A 20,712-nucleotide genomic window follows, 5' to 3' on the forward strand; every position below is an offset into this window, starting at 1 on the left:
CGAGCCACCACCCCTGGGCCCCGAGTCCTCACGATCTCAGAGAGAGCCAGCGGGGCAGCTGTCCGACAGCTAGGATGTGAGTGTCCTTGCCTGCCAGGATGGTCCCCAAACCCCGCCAGACCCATGGGGGTCGGGAGAGGATGCCACGGCTCCATGCGGGCCTCCCAGGCATCCAGCGGGTCCAGGAGCTGGTCTGTGCGTGAGCTGCTGCCCCCAGTGCCCACCCCTCACCGCCCCACCCCAGCTGTGCCCCAGGAGCAGCGGAATCCGAGACCGCTCTGCTCCCCCGGCCACTTGGCCACAGTCCAGGCCATGATGGGGAGATGGTGAGGGCCCATAGCCAGGGCAAGGCCTGCCCCACATGTGGTAGGTCTGGTGGTCAGCCGCAGAGGCCTGCTCCAAAGCAGAATCCCTCCGCCCCCCGGGAGACCCAGAGTGATGAGGCTCGAGAGGCCTGGGGGCTCCTTCTGGGGTGTGGGGGACAGAGCCTGCCCCTGAGGACCCTGGATCCAGGCCCTTGTGTGCACAGGTCCACTGCCTGGATGGGGGCACCGGCCACCTCACTTGGGACAGGTGGGATGAACAGGCAGTTAGTGGCATGGGGGGCTCACAGCTCTCGCCGGGGGCCGACCCCCGCTGCAGGATGCAGGAAGGTGCTGTGAGCTGTCCGTCAGCCAAGCCCGAGGCAGGGCCCTGAGAGCAGCCTCCAGCTGGTGAGGAACGGGGCCCGGGGCCACCCAGCCGGCAAGGAACTGACTGCCACCGGCAGCTCCGTGAGTTTGGGAGGAGGCTCCTTCCCAGGTTTTATCTGGGGATGAGACAGGGGCCTCGTGGGACGCGGCTGAGGGCTCCCCAGAGCCTCTAGCACCACGGCCCCAATAAGTCAGATGTGACTCTGTGTGCAGAGAAGTGTGGAGCCCACGAGCCAGGCTGCCCCCCACTATGGTGTTCCCGGGGGGCTGGGCTCCCCCGTCTTCTCTCCCGGGGCCAGGAGAGGCTCCTGTAGCCTCCTGGACTGCAGGACCAAGTCCCCACTGAGCCCCACTCCAGCCTCCAGAGGGCCCCACATCCCTGACTGGGGGCCCCTTCCCCGCCGGCCCCCACGGGAGATGCGACTTCCCTCGGGAGAGAGGGCGGGGGAGGGGAGTGGGCTGCCCTCTGGGCCCAGAGGCCCCCAGCGTCCCTGCCCCGCCCTCAGTGCTGAGATCAGCTACCCCTCTCCGAGCAGAAAGAGGTGGCTCCAGGAACCTTCCCCGGGCAGCAGGGACGGGGCCAGGCTCCAGGTCCCCCCATGGAGCGCTGCACCCCCACAGGCCCAGAAAGGGCGCCTGAAGGCCACGGGGAGGAGTTGTGACTCTGAAGGGCTGTAGGACGCTCCCTAACCTTGTTCTGAGTCTGCTCCCATGGGCGGCTGGCAGGGACGGCCACCGTGGTGCAGGGAGCCCTGAGCCGGGCCGCTGTGGCGGCCGAGGACCCGGCGAAGCCTCCGGGCCGGGGCCCTCTGCCCCCCGGGCCGCCCCTGTGCTGCCCACGGCCCTCGCCTGGGGCGGCCTCCCAGCTCAGGGCAGCCTGTCCCTGGCCTCGCAGTGGAGCCCCGGGCCCGCACCTTCCTCCTCGGTCTCTCACGGCTGCAGGCGGGGAGGAGGGCCCGAGCAGACAGACGGGTGGGGGAGCCGCCCTGACCCCGCTGGCAGAGCAGCCCAGCAGCGCTCAGGGGCGCGTGGGGGGCGGAGACAGGCGCCACCCAGAACAAAAGGCCTCGCAGCCGAAACGGGAGGCGGCAGCGCTTTATTTATTGCCCGTTCGGTGTCCAGGGAGCAGCCAAGTGGGTCCCATCTTCAGGCACACTGAGGGACTGGGGGCCACGCATGCCGGAGAGGGCACTGGCGGGCAAGTGGACGCCCACGGACATCTGGTGGGAACTCATGGACGGATGCCTAGGCCACCTCGGTGGCCTGCTGCCCCCAGCCCGGCGTGGGCAGCATCACTCAAAGCATCCCAGGCTTGCCTTGGCGAGACGGCCTGTGAAGAGTGGGCTGGTTCTAAGCGGGCAGGGAGAGGGTCTCTTGGACTGTGGCAGACTCTGCCAGAAACAGGGAAACAGCCTTCACCAGGAAGCAGCAACCATGTCTTCGAGGGGCTTGTAGGCAGGGGTCTCGAGTAACATGTGTCTAATAAAGCCCCTCAGGAGCCTGGGACCCTCCTGAAGCTTTGGGAGGCAGCTTCGGGAGGGCCAGGGGCAGGGGCCCCTCTGCTCGCAGCCGGCTCCGCTTCATCCTCCGCTCTGGGGGTCACGGCGGAGACTCGCGTCCACATGCGGGGCACGGGGCACAGCCTCCCCTTCTGTCCTCACTGGGCAGCGGGCCCGGGCGCAGGCTTGTCCAGGGCTCCCGGGTCCGGCTCCAGCAGGATGAGCTCCGTCCTGGCCCTGGACGTGACCATGGCCCCAGAGCCTGGGACCGTCTCCTCCCTGTCCTCAGGGGAGAAGCTCTCGCGAGCATCAAAGAAGGTGGCGGCTTCTTCCTGGAGCTTTTGCTCTGCCGGAGCCGCCTCTTCCTCCAAGGTCTTGCTTTTCTTGGTCGGGGAGGAGGAGAACCCTAATTTGGGAAATCGGAACCAGCCGGCCTTCTCGGGTTTCTTGGGAGGCTCTGCCTCAGGCGGGGTCTGGGCGGGGGCCGGCCCGTGGGCTTCATCTTTGGAGTCGGCACCTGTCTCTTCGGAGGAAGAAGAGAAACCAATGCTGGGAAGCCAAAACCGGAACAGACCGGAAGACCTCTTACCTTCTGGCTTCTCTTTTGGAGCCTGGTCTCCTTCGGCCAGGCCCGCGGCTGCCTCCTCGCTGTCCTCTTCTGGGGGAAATTCGAGGATCTCTGCGGGCTCCTCATCAGAGCAGCTGTCCGTACCCGGGTGGCTAGAGTGCAGGTTGGTGGTGAGTGCTGGCCCTCTGGGTACGCTGACACCGGATGAGATCACTTCAAATGGTTCTCCGGTGTCTGGCTGCAGGTCTCCAGAAACAGGGTCTGTTCCAGGGGCAGCGTCTTCAGAAGCCTCCTGCAAGCCCCCTGTCAGTCGGGAGTCTTGGACCCTCCCCTGCGTGGAGGGCTCAGGGATCTTCACTTTCAGCAATGAAAATCCGTAGGAAGCCGTTTGGATCTCGGATGTAGGTATCTCTGATTCCCGCACAATCTGGGTGGAAACGGCCTCGGGTCCCGAGCGGTCGGCTGGCTCTGCCATCACCCCGCCATGTATGCCGACCCTGGTACCCTCTCCCTGAGCGCCGTGAATGTGCACTCGGACCCTGGAAGCTTCCGGGGAGAGGTCAAAGGCCACAGGCTGCTCCCCAGGGGTCCCAGGGCCGGCCTTCAGGATGCTGGCACCCCAAGCTCCCACGCTTTCTGTGCGCAAGGCGTCATCCAGGCTGCTCCCCGTGCACTGCACCTCCCGCACGGCAGGGATGAAGACGTCCGCCTCCGATCCGGGGTCAGGGAAGGCAAACCTCGGCATGCTCAGCCTCGGCAGTTTGACAGTTACCACGGAGCCCTCCCAGGGCTGACCCACACTGACCACAGAAACCTGGGATGGCCCATCAGTGCTGGACACCTTCAGTTTAACGGGGCCTTCAGGTTGGGAGGACCACCTCTCCGTCCTCCCCTCTCCCCTGGCGAGGTCCAGGCCTGCAGGCCCAGCAGGAGGAGCTTCGGTTTCCAAAAGTGCCCCGCTGGACATCCGAAGCGGAAGGGAGCCTTCGCCCGGGCGGACCCTGACCTCGGAAGTGGACAGGCCCGCAGGGGGTGCCCCTGGAGGAGGCGGGTGCGGCGTTGAGCCTCTGCCGTCTAGGTTTATCTTTAGCACGCCCACATGGGACGCGCTCTTCTCAGCTGGCTCCAGGGGCTCAGGCACCTCCACCTCTGACCCCAGAGGCCCCTGAGCCTTGATGGGAGCTGGCCCTTCTTCCCCCAATGCATGGGCGGCAGGCGGGGGACTCGGAGCCCCAGACATCCCCTTCTCCCTGGCGGGGCGCCGGATGATGGGCAAGTGGAGGGCAGGCATCCTGAACCAGCCCCCCGGAGTGGCTGTGCTCCTCTCCGTTAGGGCGTCCACACCTGAAGCTCTGCACGACAACTGGAGGGGGTCTCCTGGTGACTGGGCCGTCCTCTCGCCATGAGGCAGGCCGGCTGAGACATCCCCAGACCCGTGCCCTTGGCTGCGGTCTGCCAAGGGCAGGCTGTGGGAAGAGTCCAGCCCCTGAGCATTGCTGGGGAGGCACAGGGAAGGGGGGCGCTCGGCGGCCCGAACATCCACCACAGAATCTGCTGCTTCTGGGCTAGAAAACCCGAACTTTGGTCGATGAAACTTAGGAAAAGTCACCCGACCATAAGATGCAAGAAATAGGGGGTCCACAGGGCTGGCAGGACTATCATCAGGTGGGCATGGAAAGCTCTCGTCAGAGGGCAAAGTGGCAGGAATTTCTCTATCCTCCTGGGAACACGAGGGGATTTCTGGAGGGAAATGTGGGGCGTCAGAAACAGTCATCTGGTACTTGATGAGAGTGACTGCCTCCGGAGAGACGGACGAGGACTCAGCGTGAGAACTGCTGACATCAAGGCTGCCTGAGGAAGCACCAGTCCAACCCACGCGGGGACACGGCAGGGACAGTTTATGGCTAGAAATATCCGGCAACGAGGGATCCACATCAGACACAATTGGGGGCAAAGAAAGGTGAGGATCACCTTCAACAAGTGTAGAACTTCTCAAAGATTTCCCTGGTGAAGAAAACAACCTTGGAAACTTAAAATGCGGTTTCATGACATGGATTATAACATCATCCTCAGTTCTCAGTGTGCGGCCTCTGGCGGCCACCTCCTTGTCCCCCAGGGACAGGTCGCCCTCCAGCTTGGCGCCCGGGGCCTGGGTGTCCACCTCCACGCTGGGCAGCGACACCTCCTCGTCGGGGGCGGCCACCTCGGCCTTGGCGCCCTTCAGGTCCAGCTTGGGCCCCTTGATGTCCACCTGCGGGGCCTTGATGTCCACCTTGGGCAGCTTGACGCTGGGCATCTGCACCTTGGGCAGGTGGGCCTTGATTCCGACTCCCGCCGCCCCTTCCTTGAGCTCGGCTTCGGGCAGGTGGCCCTCCGGCAGCTTGACGCCCACCTCGGTGGCCTTGACCTCCAGCTCGGCCGAGGGCAGCTCCACGCGGACCTCACTGGGCTTGACGTCGGCCTGCACCGAGGGCAGGGTCACCTCGGCCTGGGCCTTGGGCAGGGACACGTCCACGGCGGCCTCGACGGCCTTGCTGGGCGCCGACACGCCGAAGGACGGCATCTTGAACTTGGGCATTTTGAACTTGCTGTCTCTGGCGGCCACCTCCTTGTCCCCCAGGGACAGGTCGCCCTCCAGCTTGGCGCCCGGGGCCTGGGTGTCCACCTCCACGCTGGGCAGCGACACCTCCTCGTCGGGGGCGGCCACCTCGGCCTTGGCGCCCTTCAGGTCCAGCTTGGGCCCCTTGATGTCCACCTGCGGGGCCTTGATGTCCACCTTGGGCAGCTTGACGCTGGGCATCTGCACCTTGGGCAGGTGGGCCTTGATTCCGACTCCCGCCGCCCCTTCCTTGAGCTCGGCTTCGGGCAGGTGGCCCTCCGGCAGCTTGACGCCCACCTCGGCGGCCTTGACCTCCAGCTCGGCCGAGGGCAGCTCCACGCGGACCTCACTGGGCTTGACGTCGGCCTGCACCGAGGGCAGGGTCACCTCGGCCTGGGCCTTGGGCAGGGACACGTCCACGGCGGCCTCGACGGCCTTGCTGGGCGCCGACACGCCGAAGGACGGCATCTTGAACTTGGGCATTTTGAACTTGCTGTCTCTGGCGGCCACCTCCTTGTCCCGCAGGGACAGGTCGCCCTCCAGCTTGGCGCCCGGGGCCTGGGTGTCCACCTCCACGCTGGGCAGCGACACCTCCTCGTCGGGGGCGGCCACCTCGGCCTTGGCGCCCTTCAGGTCCAGCTTGGGCCCCTTGATGTCCACCTGCGGGGCCTTGATGTCCACCTTGGGCAGCTTGACGCTGGGCATCTGCACCTTGGGCAGGTGGGCCTTGATTCCGACTCCCGCCGCCCCTTCCTTGAGCTCGGCTTCGGGCAGGTGGCCCTCCGGCAGCTTGACGCCCACCTCGGCGGCCTTGACCTCCAGCTCGGCCGAGGGCAGCTCCACGCGGACCTCACTGGGCTTGACGTCGGCCTGCACCGAGGGCAGGGTCACCTCGGCCTGGGCCTTGGGCAGGGACACGTCCACGGCGGCCTCGACGGCCTTGCTGGGCGCCGACACGCCGAAGGACGGCATCTTGAACTTGGGCATTTTGAACTTGCTGTCTCTGGCGGCCACCTCCTTGTCCCGCAGGGACAGGTCGCCCTCCAGCTTGGCGCCCGGGGCCTGGGTGTCCACCTCCACGCTGGGCAGCGACACCTCCTCGTCGGGGGCGGCCACCTCGGCCTTGGCGCCCTTCAGGTCCAGCTTGGGCCCCTTGATGTCCACCTGCGGGGCCTTGATGTCCACCTTGGGCAGCTTGACGCTGGGCATCTGCACCTTGGGCAGGTGGGCCTTGATTCCGACTCCCGCCGCCCCTTCCTTGAGCTCGGCTTCGGGCAGGTGGCCCTCCGGCAGCTTGACGCCCACCTCGGCGGCCTTGACCTCCAGCTCGGCCGAGGGCAGCTCCACGCGGACCTCACTGGGCTTGACGTCGGCCTGCACCGAGGGCAGGGTCACCTCGGCCTGGGCCTTGGGCAGGGACACGTCCACGGCGGCCTCGACGGCCTTGCTGGGCACCGACACGCCGAAGGACGGCATCTTGAACTTGGGCATTTTGAACTTGCTGTCTCTGGCGGCCACCTCCTTGTCCCCCAGGGACAGGTCGCCCTCCAGCTTGGCGCCCGGGGCCTGGGTGTCCACCTCCACGCTGGGCAGCGACACCTCCTCGTCGGGGGCGGCCACCTCGGCCTTGGCGCCCTTCAGGTCCAGCTTGGGCCCCTTGATGTCCACCTGCGGGGCCTTGATGTCCACCTTGGGCAGCTTGACGCTGGGCATCTGCACCTTGGGCAGGTGGGCCTTGATTCCGACTCCCGCCGCCCCTTCCTTGAGCTCGGCTTCGGGCAGGTGGCCCTCCGGCAGCTTGACGCCCACCTCGGCGGCCTTGACCTCCAGCTCGGCCGAGGGCAGCTCCACGCGGACCTCACTGGGCTTGACGTCGGCCTGCACCGAGGGCAGGGTCACCTCGGCCTGGGCCTTGGGCAGGGACACGTCCACGGCGGCCTCGACGGCCTTGCTGGGCGCCGACACGCCGAAGGACGGCATCTTGAACTTGGGCATTTTGAACTTGCTGTCTCTGGCGGCCACCTCCTTGTCCCGCAGGGACAGGTCGCCCTCCAGCTTGGCGCCCGGGGCCTGGGTGTCCACCTCCACGCTGGGCAGCGACACCTCCTCGTCGGGGGCGGCCACCTCGGCCTTGGCGCCCTTCAGGTCCAGCTTGGGCCCCTTGATGTCCACCTGCGGGGCCTTGATGTCCACCTTGGGCAGCTTGACGCTGGGCATCTGCACCTTGGGCAGGTGGGCCTTGATTCCGACTCCCGCCGCCCCTTCCTTGAGCTCGGCTTCGGGCAGGTGGCCCTCCGGCAGCCTGACGCCCACCTCGGCGGCCTTGACCTCCAGCTCGGCCGAGGGCAGCTCCACGCGGACCTCACTGGGCTTGACGTCGGCCTGCACCGAGGGCAGGGTCACCTCGGCCTGGGCCTTGGGCAGGGACACGTCCACGGCGGCCTCGACGGCCTTGCTGGGCGCCGACACGCCGAAGGACGGCATCTTGAACTTGGGCATTTTGAACTTGCTGTCTCTGGCGGCCACCTCCTTGTCCCGCAGGGACAGGTCGCCCTCCAGCTTGGCGCCCGGGGCCTGGGTGTCCACCTCCACGCTGGGCAGCGACACCTCCTCGTCGGGGGCGGCCACCTCGGCCTTGGCGCCCTTCAGGTCCAGCTTGGGCCCCTTGATGTCCACCTGCGGGGCCTTGATGTCCACCTTGGGCAGCTTGACGCTGGGCATCTGCACCTTGGGCAGGTGGGCCTTGATTCCGACTCCCGCCGCCCCTTCCTTGAGCTCGGCTTCGGGCAGGTGGCCCTCCGGCAGCTTGACGCCCACCTCGGCGGCCTTGACCTCCAGCTCGGCCGAGGGCAGCTCCACGCGGACCTCACTGGGCTTGACGTCGGCCTGCACCGAGGGCAGGGTCACCTCGGCCTGGGCCTTGGGCAGGGACACGTCCACGGCGGCCTCGACGGCCTTGCTGGGCGCCGACACGCCGAAGGACGGCATCTTGAACTTGGGCATTTTGAACTTGCTGTCTCTGGCGGCCACCTCCTTGTCCCGCAGGGACAGGTCGCCCTCCAGCTTGGCGCCCGGGGCCTGGGTGTCCACCTCCACGCTGGGCAGCGACACCTCCTCGTCGGGGGCGGCCACCTCGGCCTTGGCGCCCTTCAGGTCCAGCTTGGGCCCCTTGATGTCCACCTGCGGGGCCTTGATGTCCACCTTGGGCAGCTTGACGCTGGGCATCTGCACCTTGGGCAGGTGGGCCTTGATTCCGACTCCCGCCGCCCCTTCCTTGAGCTCGGCTTCGGGCAGGTGGCCCTCCGGCAGCTTGACGCCCACCTCGGCGGCCTTGACCTCCAGCTCGGCCGAGGGCAGCTCCACGCGGACCTCACTGGGCTTGACGTCGGCCTGCACCGAGGGCAGGGTCACCTCGGCCTGGGCCTTGGGCAGGGACACGTCCACGGCGGCCTCGACGGCCTTGCTGGGCGCCGACACGCCGAAGGACGGCATCTTGAACTTGGGCATTTTGAACTTGCTGTCTCTGGCGGCCACCTCCTTGTCCCCCAGGGACAGGTCGCCCTCCAGCTTGGCGCCCGGGGCCTGGGTGTCCACCTCCACGCTGGGCAGCGACACCTCCTCGTCGGGGGCGGCCACCTCGGCCTTGGCGCCCTTCAGGTCCAGCTTGGGCCCCTTGATGTCCACCTGCGGGGCCTTGATATCCACCTTGGGCAGCTTGACGCTGGGCATCTGCACCTTGGGCAGGTGGGCCTTGATTCCGACTCCCGCCGCCCCTTCCTTGAGCTCGGCTTCGGGCAGGTGGCCCTCCGGCAGCTTGACGCCCACCTCGGCGGCCTTGACCTCCAGCTCGGCCGAGGGCAGCTCCACGCGGACCTCACTGGGCTTGACGTCGGCCTGCACCGAGGGCAGGGTCACCTCGGCCTGGGCCTTGGGCAGGGACACGTCCACGGCGGCCTCGACGGCCTTGCTGGGCGCCGACACGCCGAAGGACGGCATCTTGAACTTGGGCATTTTGAACTTGCTGTCTCTGGCGGCCACCTCCTTGTCCCGCAGGGACAGGTCGCCCTCCAGCTTGGCGCCCGGGGCCTGGGTGTCCACCTCCACGCTGGGCAGCGACACCTCCTCGTCGGGGGCGGCCACCTCGGCCTTGGCGCCCTTCAGGTCCAGCTTGGGCCCCTTGATGTCCACCTGCGGGGCCTTGATGTCCACCTTGGGCAGCTTGACGCTGGGCATCTGCACCTTGGGCAGGTGGGCCTTGATTCCGACTCCCGCCGCCCCTTCCTTGAGCTCGGCTTCGGGCAGGTGGCCCTCCGGCAGCTTGACGCCCACCTCGGCGGCCTTGACCTCCAGCTCGGCCGAGGGCAGCTCCACGCGGACCTCACTGGGCTTGACGTCGGCCTGCACCGAGGGCAGGGTCACCTCGGCCTGGGCCTTGGGCAGGGACACGTCCACGGCGGCCTCGACGGCCTTGCTGGGCGCCGACACGCCGAAGGACGGCATCTTGAACTTGGGCATTTTGAACTTGCTGTCTCTGGCGGCCACCTCCTTGTCCCGCAGGGACAGGTCGCCCTCCAGCTTGGCGCCCGGGGCCTGGGTGTCCACCTCCACGCTGGGCAGCGACACCTCCTCGTCGGGGGCGGCCACCTCGGCCTTGGCGCCCTTCAGGTCCAGCTTGGGCCCCTTGATGTCCACCTGCGGGGCCTTGATGTCCACCTTGGGCAGCTTGACGCTGGGCATCTGCACCTTGGGCAGGTGGGCCTTGATTCCGACTCCCGCCGCCCCTTCCTTGAGCTCGGCTTCGGGCAGGTGGCCCTCCGGCAGCTTGACGCCCACCTCGGCGGCCTTGACCTCCAGCTCGGCCGAGGGCAGCTCCACGCGGACCTCACTGGGCTTGACGTCGGCCTGCACCGAGGGCAGGGTCACCTCGGCCTGGGCCTTGGGCAGGGACACGTCCACGGCGGCCTCGACGGCCTTGCTGGGCGCCGACACGCCGAAGGACGGCATCTTGAACTTGGGCATTTTGAACTTGCTGTCTCTGGCGGCCACCTCCTTGTCCCGCAGGGACAGGTCGCCCTCCAGCTTGGCGCCCGGGGCCTGGGTGTCCACCTCCACGCTGGGCAGCGACACCTCCTCGTCGGGGGCGGCCACCTCGGCCTTGGCGCCCTTCAGGTCCAGCTTGGGCCCCTTGATGTCCACCTGCGGGGCCTTGATGTCCACCTTGGGCAGCTTGACGCTGGGCATCTGCACCTTGGGCAGGTGGGCCTTGATTCCGACTCCCGCCGCCCCTTCCTTGAGCTCGGCTTCGGGCAGGTGGCCCTCCGGCAGCTTGACGCCCACCTCGGCGGCCTTGACCTCCAGCTCGGCCGAGGGCAGCTCCACGCGGACCTCACTGGGCTTGACGTCGGCCTGCACCGAGGGCAGGGTCACCTCGGCCTGGGCCTTGGGCAGGGACACGTCCACGGCGGCCTCGACGGCCTTGCTGGGCGCCGACACGCCGAAGGACGGCATCTTGAACTTGGGCATTTTGAACTTGCTGTCTCTGGCGGCCACCTCCTTGTCCCGCAGGGACAGGTCGCCCTCCAGCTTGGCGCCCGGGGCCTGGGTGTCCACCTCCACGCTGGGCAGCGACACCTCCTCGTCGGGGGCGGCCACCTCGGCCTTGGCGCCCTTCAGGTCCAGCTTGGGCCCCTTGATGTCCACCTGCGGGGCCTTGATGTCCACCTTGGGCAGCTTGACGCTGGGCATCTGCACCTTGGGCAGGTGGGCCTTGATTCCGACTCCCGCCGCCCCTTCCTTGAGCTCGGCTTCGGGCAGGTGGCCCTCCGGCAGCCTGACGCCCACCTCGGCGGCCTTGACCTCCAGCTCGGCCGAGGGCAGCTCCACGCGGACCTCACTGGGCTTGACGTCGGCCTGCACCGAGGGCAGGGTCACCTCGGCCTGGGCCTTGGGCAGGGACACGTCCACGGCGGCCTCGACGGCCTTGCTGGGCGCCGACACGCCGAAGGACGGCATCTTGAACTTGGGCATTTTGAACTTGCTGTCTCTGGCGGCCACCTCCTTGTCCCGCAGGGACAGGTCGCCCTCCAGCTTGGCGCCCGGGGCCTGGGTGTCCACCTCCACGCTGGGCAGCGACACCTCCTCGTCGGGGGCGGCCACCTCGGCCTTGGCGCCCTTCAGGTCCAGCTTGGGCCCCTTGATGTCCACCTGCGGGGCCTTGATGTCCACCTTGGGCAGCTTGACGCTGGGCATCTGCACCTTGGGCAGGTGGGCCTTGATTCCGACTCCCGCCGCCCCTTCCTTGAGCTCGGCTTCGGGCAGGTGGCCCTCCGGCAGCTTGACGCCCACCTCGGCGGCCTTGACCTCCAGCTCGGCCGAGGGCAGCTCCACGCGGACCTCACTGGGCTTGACGTCGGCCTGCACCGAGGGCAGGGTCACCTCGGCCTGGGCCTTGGGCAGGGACACGTCCACGGCGGCCTCGACGGCCTTGCTGGGCGCCGACACGCCGAAGGACGGCATCTTGAACTTGGGCATTTTGAACTTGCTGTCTCTGGCGGCCACCTCCTTGTCCCGCAGGGACAGGTCGCCCTCCAGCTTGGCGCCCGGGGCCTGGGTGTCCACCTCCACGCTGGGCAGCGACACCTCCTCGTCGGGGGCGGCCACCTCGGCCTTGGCGCCCTTCAGGTCCAGCTTGGGCCCCTTGATGTCCACCTGCGGGGCCTTGATGTCCACCTTGGGCAGCTTGACGCTGGGCATCTGCACCTTGGGCAGGTGGGCCTTGATTCCGACTCCCGCCGCCCCTTCCTTGAGCTCGGCTTCGGGCAGGTGGCCCTCCGGCAGCTTGACGCCCACCTCGGCGGCCTTGACCTCCAGCTCGGCCGAGGGCAGCTCCACGCGGACCTCACTGGGCTTGACGTCGGCCTGCACCGAGGGCAGGGTCACCTCGGCCTGGGCCTTGGGCAGGGACACGTCCACGGCGGCCTCGACGGCCTTGCTGGGCGCCGACACGCCGAAGGACGGCATCTTGAACTTGGGCATTTTGAACTTGCTGTCTCTGGCGGCCACCTCCTTGTCCCGCAGGGACAGGTCGCCCTCCAGCTTGGCGCCCGGGGCCTGGGTGTCCACCTCCACGCTGGGCAGCGACACCTCCTCGTCGGGGGCGGCCACCTCGGCCTTGGCGCCCTTCAGGTCCAGCTTGGGCCCCTTGATGTCCACCTGCGGGGCCTTGATGTCCACCTTGGGCAGCTTGACGCTGGGCATCTGCACCTTGGGCAGGTGGGCCTTGATTCCGACTCCCGCCGCCCCTTCCTTGAGCTCGGCTTCGGGCAGGTGGCCCTCCGGCAGCCTGACGCCCACCTCGGCGGCCTTGACCTCCAGCTCGGCCGAGGGCAGCTCCACGCGGACCTCACTGGGCTTGACGTCGGCCTGCACCGAGGGCAGGGTCACCTCGGCCTGGGCCTTGGGCAGGGACACGTCCACGGCGGCCTCGACGGCCTTGCTGGGCGCCGACACGCCGAAGGACGGCATCTTGAACTTGGGCATTTTGAACTTGCTGTCTCTGGCGGCCACCTCCTTGTCCCGCAGGGACAGGTCGCCCTCCAGCTTGGCGCCCGGGGCCTGGGTGTCCACCTCCACGCTGGGCAGCGACACCTCCTCGTCGGGGGCGGCCACCTCGGCCTTGGCGCCCTTCAGGTCCAGCTTGGGCCCCTTGATGTCCACCTGCGGGGCCTTGATGTCCACCTTGGGCAGCTTGACGCTGGGCATCTGCACCTTGGGCAGGTGGGCCTTGATTCCGACTCCCGCCGCCCCTTCCTTGAGCTCGGCTTCGGGCAGGTGGCCCTCCGGCAGCTTGACGCCCACCTCGGCGGCCTTGACCTCCAGCTCGGCCGAGGGCAGCTCCACGCGGACCTCACTGGGCTTGACGTCGGCCTGCACCGAGGGCAGGGTCACCTCGGCCTGGGCCTTGGGCAGGGACACGTCCACGGCGGCCTCGACGGCCTTGCTGGGCGCCGACACGCCGAAGGACGGCATCTTGAACTTGGGCATTTTGAACTTGCTGTCTCTGGCGGCCACCTCCTTGTCCCGCAGGGACAGGTCGCCCTCCAGCTTGGCGCCCGGGGCCTGGGTGTCCACCTCCACGCTGGGCAGCGACACCTCCTCGTCGGGGGCGGCCACCTCGGCCTTGGCGCCCTTCAGGTCCAGCTTGGGCCCCTTGATGTCCACCTGCGGGGCCTTGATGTCCACCTTGGGCAGCTTGACGCTGGGCATCTGCACCTTGGGCAGGTGGGCCTTGATTCCGACTCCCGCCGCCCCTTCCTTGAGCTCGGCTTCGGGCAGGTGGCCCTCCGGCAGCTTGACGCCCACCTCGGCGGCCTTGACCTCCAGCTCGGCCGAGGGCAGCTCCACGCGGACCTCACTGGGCTTGACGTCGGCCTGCACCGAGGGCAGGGTCACCTCGGCCTGGGCCTTGGGCAGGGACACGTCCACGGCGGCCTCGACGGCCTTGCTGGGCGCCGACACGCCGAAGGACGGCATCTTGAACTTGGGCATTTTGAACTTGCTGTCTCTGGCGGCCACCTCCTTGTCCCGCAGGGACAGGTCGCCCTCCAGCTTGGCGCCCGGGGCCTGGGTGTCCACCTCCACGCTGGGCAGCGACACCTCCTCGTCGGGGGCGGCCACCTCGGCCTTGGCGCCCTTCAGGTCCAGCTTGGGCCCCTTGATGTCCACCTGCGGGGCCTTGATGTCCACCTTGGGCAGCTTGACGCTGGGCATCTGCACCTTGGGCAGGTGGGCCTTGATTCCGACTCCCGCCGCCCCTTCCTTGAGCTCGGCTTCGGGCAGGTGGCCCTCCGGCAGCCTGACGCCCACCTCGGCGGCCTTGACCTCCAGCTCGGCCGAGGGCAGCTCCACGCGGACCTCACTGGGCTTGACGTCGGCCTGCACCGAGGGCAGGGTCACCTCGGCCTGGGCCTTGGGCAGGGACACGTCCACGGCGGCCTCGACGGCCTTGCTGGGCGCCGACACGCCGAAGGACGGCATCTTGAACTTGGGCATTTTGAACTTGCTGTCTCTGGCGGCCACCTCCTTGTCCCGCAGGGACAGGTCGCCCTCCAGCTTGGCGCCCGGGGCCTGGGTGTCCACCTCCACGCTGGGCAGCGACACCTCCTCGTCGGGGGCGGCCACCTCGGCCTTGGCGCCCTTCAGGTCCAGCTTGGGCCCCTTGATGTCCACCTGCGGGGCCTTGATGTCCACCTTGGGCAGCTTGACGCTGGGCATCTGCACCTTGGGCAGGTGGGCCTTGATTCCGACTCCCGCCGCCCCTTCCTTGAGCTCGGCTTCGGGCAGGTGGCCCTCCGGCAGCTTGACGCCCACCTCGGCGGCCTTGACCTCCAGCTCGGCCGAGGGCAGCTCCACGCGGACCTCACTGGGCTTGACGTCGGCCTGCACCGAGGGCAGGGTCACCTCGGCCTGGGCCTTGGGCAGGGACACGTCCACGGCGGCCTCGACGGCCTTGCTGGGCGCCGACACGCCGAAGGACGGCATCTTGAACTTGGGCATTTTGAACTTGCTGTCTCTGGCGGCCACCTCCTTGTCCCGCAGGGACAGGTCGCCCTCCAGCTTGGCGCCCGGGGCCTGGGTGTCCACCTCCACGCTGGGCAGCGACACCTCCTCGTCGGGGGCGGCCACCTCGGCCTTGGCGCCCTTCAGGTCCAGCTTGGGCCCCTTGATGTCCACCTGCGGGGCCTTGATGTCCACCTTGGGCAGCTTGACGCTGGGCATCTGCACCTTGGGCAGGTGGGCCTTGATTCCGACTCCCGCCGCCCCTTCCTTGAGCTCGGCTTCGGGCAGGTGGCCCTCCGGCAGCTTGACGCCCACCTCGGCGGCCTTGACCTCCAGCTCGGCCGAGGGCAGCTCCACGCGGACCTCACTGGGCTTGACGTCGGCCTGCACCGAGGGCAGGGTCACCTCGGCCTGGGCCTTGGGCAGGGACACGTCCACGGCGGCCTCGACGGCCTTGCTGGGCGCCGACACGCCGAAGGACGGCATCTTGAACTTGGGCATTTTGAACTTGCTGTCTCTGGCGGCCACCTCCTTGTCCCGCAGGGACAGGTCGCCCTCCAGCTTGGCGCCCGGGGCCTGGGTGTCCACCTCCACGCTGGGCAGCGACACCTCCTCGTCGGGGGCGGCCACCTCGGCCTTGGCGCCCTTCAGGTCCAGCTTGGGCCCCTTGATGTCCACCTGCGGGGCCTTGATGTCCACCTTGGGCAGCTTGACGCTGGGCATCTGCACCTTGGGCAGGTGGGCCTTGATTCCGACTCCCGCCGCCCCTTCCTTGAGCTCGGCTTCGGGCAGGTGGCCCTCCGGCAGCCTGACGCCCACCTCGGCGGCCTTGACCTCCAGCTCGGCCGAGGGCAGCTCCACGCGGACCTCACTGGGCTTGACGTCGGCCTGCACCGAGGGCAGGGTCACCTCGGCCTGGGCCTTGGGCAGGGACACGTCCACGGCGGCCTCGACGGCCTTGCTGGGCGCCGACACGCCGAAGGACGGCATCTTGAACTTGGGCATTTTGAACTTGCTGTCTCTGGCGGCCACCTCCTTGTCCCGCAGGGACAGGTCGCCCTCCAGCTTGGCGCCCGGGGCCTGGGTGTCCACCTCCACGCTGGGCAGCGACACCTCCTCGTCGGGGGCGGCCACCTCGGCCTTGGCGCCCTTCAGGTCCAGCTTGGGCCCCTTGATGTCCACCTGCGGGGCCTTGATGTCCACCTTGGGCAGCTTGACGCTGGGCATCTGCACCTTGGGCAGGTGGGCCTTGATTCCGACTCCCGCCGCCCCTTCCTTGAGCTCGGCTTCGGGCAGGTGGCCCTCCGGCAGCTTGACGCCCACCTCGGCGGCCTTGACCTCCAGCTCGGCCGAGGGCAGCTCCACGCGGACCTCACTGGGCTTGACGTCGGCCTGCACCGAGGGCAGGGTCACCTCGGCCTGGGCCTTGGGCAGGGACACGTCCACGGCGGCCTCGACGGCCTTGCTGGGCGCCGACACGCCGAAGGACGGCATCTTGAACTTGGGCATTTTGAACTTGCTGTCTCTGGCGGCCACCTCCTTGTCCCCCAGGGACAGGTCGCCCTCCAGCTTGGCGCCCGGGGCCTGGGTGTCCACCTCCACGCTGGGCAGCGACACCTCCTCGTCGGGGGCGGCCACCTCGGCCTTGGCGCCCTTCAGGTCCAGCTTGGGCCCCTTGATGTCCACCTGCGGGGCCTTGATGTCCACCTTGGGCAGCTTGACGCTGGGCATCTGCACCTTGGGCAGGTGGGCCTTGATTCCGACTCCCGCCGCCCCTTCCTTGAGCTCGGCTTCGGGCAGGTGGCCCTCCGGCAGCTTGACGCCCACCTCGGCGGCCTTGACCTCCAGCTCGGCCGAGGGCAGCTCCACGCGGACCTCACTGGGCTTGACGTCGGCCTGCACCGAGGGCAGGGTCACCTCGGCCTGGGCCTTGGGCAGGGACACGTCCACGGCGGCCTCGACGGCCTTGCTGGGCGCCGACACGCCGAAGGACGGCATCTTGAACTTGGGCATTTTGAACTTGCTGTCTCTGGCGGCCACCTCCTTGTCCCGCAGGGACAGGTCGCCCTCCAGCTTGGCGCCCGGGGCCTGGGTGTCCACCTCCACGCTGGGCAGCGACACCTCCTCGTCGGGGGCGGCCACCTCGGCCTTGGCGCCCTTCAGGTCCAGCTTGGGCCCCTTGATGTCCACCTGCGGGGCCTTGATGTCCACCTTGGGCAGCTTGACGCTGGGCATCTGCACCTTGGGCAGGTGGGCCTTGATTCCGACTCCCGCCGCCCCTTCCTTGAGCTCGGCTTCGGGCAGGTGGCCCTCCGGCAGCTTGACGCCCACCTCGGCGGCCTTGACCTCCAGCTCGGCCGAGGGCAGCTCCACGCGGACCTCACTGGGCTTGACGTCGGCCTGCACCGAGGGCAGGGTCACCTCGGCCTGGGCCTTGGGCAGGGACACGTCCACGGCGGCCTCGACGGCCTTGCTGGGCGCCGACACGCCGAAGGACGGCATCTTGAACTTGGGCATTTTGAACTTGCTGTCTCTGGCGGCCACCTCCTTGTCCCGCAGGGACAGGTCGCCCTCCAGCTTGGCGCCCGGGGCCTGGGTGTCCACCTCCACGCTGGGCAGCGACACCTCCTCGTCGGGGGCGGCCACCTCGGCCTTGGCGCCCTTCAGGTCCAGCTTGGGCCCCTTGATGTCCACCTGCGGGGCCTTGATGTCCACCTTGGGCAGCTTGACGCTGGGCATCTGCACCTTGGGCAGGTGGGCCTTGATTCCGACTCCCGCCGCCCCTTCCTTGAGCTCGGCTTCGGGCAGGTGGCCCTCCGGCAGCCTGACGCCCACCTCGGCGGCCTTGACCTCCAGCTCGGCCGAGGGCAGCTCCACGCGGACCTCACTGGGCTTGACGTCGGCCTGCACCGAGGGCAGGGTCACCTCGGCCTGGGCCTTGGGCAGGGACACGTCCACGGCGGCCTCGACGGCCTTGCTGGGCGCCGACACGCCGAAGGACGGCATCTTGAACTTGGGCATTTTGAACTTGCTGTCTCTGGCGGCCACCTCCTTGTCCCGCAGGGACAGGTCGCCCTCCAGCTTGGCGCCCGGGGCCTGGGTGTCCACCTCCACGCTGGGCAGCGACACCTCCTCGTCGGGGGCGGCCACCTCGGCCTTGGCGCCCTTCAGGTCCAGCTTGGGCCCCTTGATGTCCACCTGCGGGGCCTTGATGTCCACCTTGGGCAGCTTGACGCTGGGCATCTGCACCTTGGGCAGGTGGGCCTTGATTCCGACTCCCGCCGCCCCTTCCTTGAGCTCGGCTTCGGGCAGGTGGCCCTCCGGCAGCTTGACGCCCACCTCGGCGGCCTTGACCTCCAGCTCGGCCGAGGGCAGCTCCACGCGGACCTCACTGGGCTTGACGTCGGCCTGCACCGAGGGCAGGGTCACCTCGGCCTGGGCCTTGGGCAGGGACACGTCCACGGCGGCCTCGACGGCCTTGCTGGGCGCCGACACGCCGAAGGACGGCATCTTGAACTTGGGCATTTTGAACTTGCTGTCTCTGGCGGCCACCTCCTTGTCCCGCAGGGACAGGTCGCCCTCCAGCTTGGCGCCCGGGGCCTGGGTGTCCACCTCCACGCTGGGCAGCGACACCTCCTCGTCGGGGGCGGCCACCTCGGCCTTGGCGCCCTTCAGGTCCAGCTTGGGCCCCTTGATGTCCACCTGCGGGGCCTTGATGTCCACCTTGGGCAGCTTGACGCTGGGCATCTGCACCTTGGGCAGGTGGGCCTTGATTCCGACTCCCGCCGCCCCTTCCTTGAGCTCGGCTTCGGGCAGGTGGCCCTCCGGCAGCTTGACGCCCACCTCGGCGGCCTTGACCTCCAGCTCGGCCGAGGGCAGCTCCACGCGGACCTCACTGGGCTTGACGTCGGCCTGCACCGAGGGCAGGGTCACCTCGGCCTGGGCCTTGGGCAGGGACACGTCCACGGCGGCCTCGACGGCCTTGCTGGGCGCCGACACGCCGAAGGACGGCATCTTGAACTTGGGCATTTTGAACTTGCTGTCTCTGGCGGCCACCTCCTTGTCCCGCAGGGACAGGTCGCCCTCCAGCTTGGCGCCCGGGGCCTGGGTGTCCACCTCCACGCTGGGCAGCGACACCTCCTCGTCGGGGGCGGCCACCTCGGCCTTGGCGCCCTTCAGGTCCAGCTTGGGCCCCTTGATGTCCACCTGCGGGGCCTTGATGTCCACCTTGGGCAGCTTGACGCTGGGCATCTGCACCTTGGGCAGGTGGGCCTTGATTCCGACTCCCGCCGCCCCTTCCTTGAGCTCGGCTTCGGGCAGGTGGCCCTCCGGCAGCCTGACGCCCACCTCGGCGGCCTTGACCTCCAGCTCGGCCGAGGGCAGCTCCACGCGGACCTCACTGGGCTTGACGTCGGCCTGCACCGAGGGCAGGGTCACCTCGGCCTGGGCCTTGGGCAGGGACACGTCCACGGCGGCCTCGACGGCCTTGCTGGGCGCCGACACGCCGAAGGACGGCATCTTGAACTTGGGCATTTTGAACTTGCTGTCTCTGGCGGCCACCTCCTTGTCCCGCAGGGACAGGTCGCCCTCCAGCTTGGCGCCCGGGGCCTGGGTGTCCACCTCCACGCTGGGCAGCGACACCTCCTCGTCGGGGGCGGCCACCTCGGCCTTGGCGCCCTTCAGGTCCAGCTTGGGCCCCTTGATGTCCACCTGCGGGGCCTTGATGTCCACCTTGGGCAGCTTGACGCTGGGCATCTGCACCTTGGGCAGGTGGGCCTTGATTCCGACTCCCGCCGCCCCTTCCTTGAGCTCGGCTTCGGGCAGGTGGCCCTCCGGCAGCTTGACGCCCACCTCGGCGGCCTTGACCTCCAGCTCGGCCGAGGGCAGCTCCACGCGGACCTCACTGGGCTTGACGTCGGCCTGCACCGAGGGCAGGGTCACCTCGGCCTGGGCCTTGGGCAGGGACACGTCCACGGCGGCCTCGACGGCCTTGCTGGGCGCCGACACGCCGAAGGACGGCATCTTGAACTTGGGCATTTTGAACTTGCTGTCTCTGGCGGCCACCTCCTTGTCCCCCAGGGACAGGTCGCCCTCCAGCTTGGCGCCCGGGGCCTGGGTGTCCACCTCCACGCTGGGCAGCGACACCTCCTCGTCGGGGGCGGCCACCTCGGCCTTGGCGCCCTTCAGGTCCAGCTTGGGCCCCTTGATGTCCACCTGCGGGGCCTTGATGTCCACCTTGGGCAGCTTGACGCTGGGCATCTGCACCTTGGGCAGGTGGGCCTTGATTCCGACTCCCGCCGCCCCTTCCTTGAGCTCGGCTTCGGGCAGGTGGCCCTCCGGCAGCTTGACGCCCACCTCGGCGGCCTTGACCTCCAGCTCGGCCGAGGGCAGCTCCACGCGGACCTCACTGGGCTTGACGTCGGCCTGCACCGAGGGCAGGGTCACCTCGGCCTGGGCCTTGGGCAGGGACACGTCCACGGCGGCCTCGACGGCCTTGCTGGGCGCCGACACGCCGAAGGACGGCATCTTGAACTTGGGCATTTTGAACTTGCTGTCTCTGGCGGCCACCTCCTTGTCCCGCAGGGACAGGTCGCCCTCCAGCTTGGCGCCCGGGGCCTGGGTGTCCACCTCCACGCTGGGCAGCGACACCTCCTCGTCGGGGGCGGCCACCTCGGCCTTGGCGCCCTTCAGGTCCAGCTTGGGCCCCTTGATGTCCACCTGCGGGGCCTTGATGTCCACCTTGGGCAGCTTGACGCTGGGCATCTGCACCTTGGGCAGGTGGGCCTTGATTCCGAC

General features: G+C 68.5%; 1 protein-coding gene across 1 annotated transcript in view; it reads right to left on the reverse strand.

Moving 5' to 3' along the window:
• Positions 1–1,779: 1,779 nt before the first annotated feature.
• Positions 1,780–20,712, reverse strand: part of AHNAK2 (AHNAK nucleoprotein 2) — a 42,743-nt gene continuing 23,810 nt past the window's right edge. Inside the window, exon 8 of the mRNA XM_055555911.1 lies at positions 1,780–20,551. Coding sequence (XP_055411886.1) covers positions 2,350–20,551 — 18,202 coding nt within the window. The 3' untranslated portion in view covers positions 1,780–2,349. The remainder of the gene's footprint in view (positions 20,552–20,712) is intronic.

Source organism: Bubalus kerabau, chromosome 19 (assembly GCF_029407905.1).
Source record: "Bubalus kerabau isolate K-KA32 ecotype Philippines breed swamp buffalo chromosome 19, PCC_UOA_SB_1v2, whole genome shotgun sequence".
In the NCBI taxonomy this organism is placed as follows: domain Eukaryota; kingdom Metazoa; phylum Chordata; class Mammalia; order Artiodactyla; family Bovidae; genus Bubalus; species Bubalus kerabau.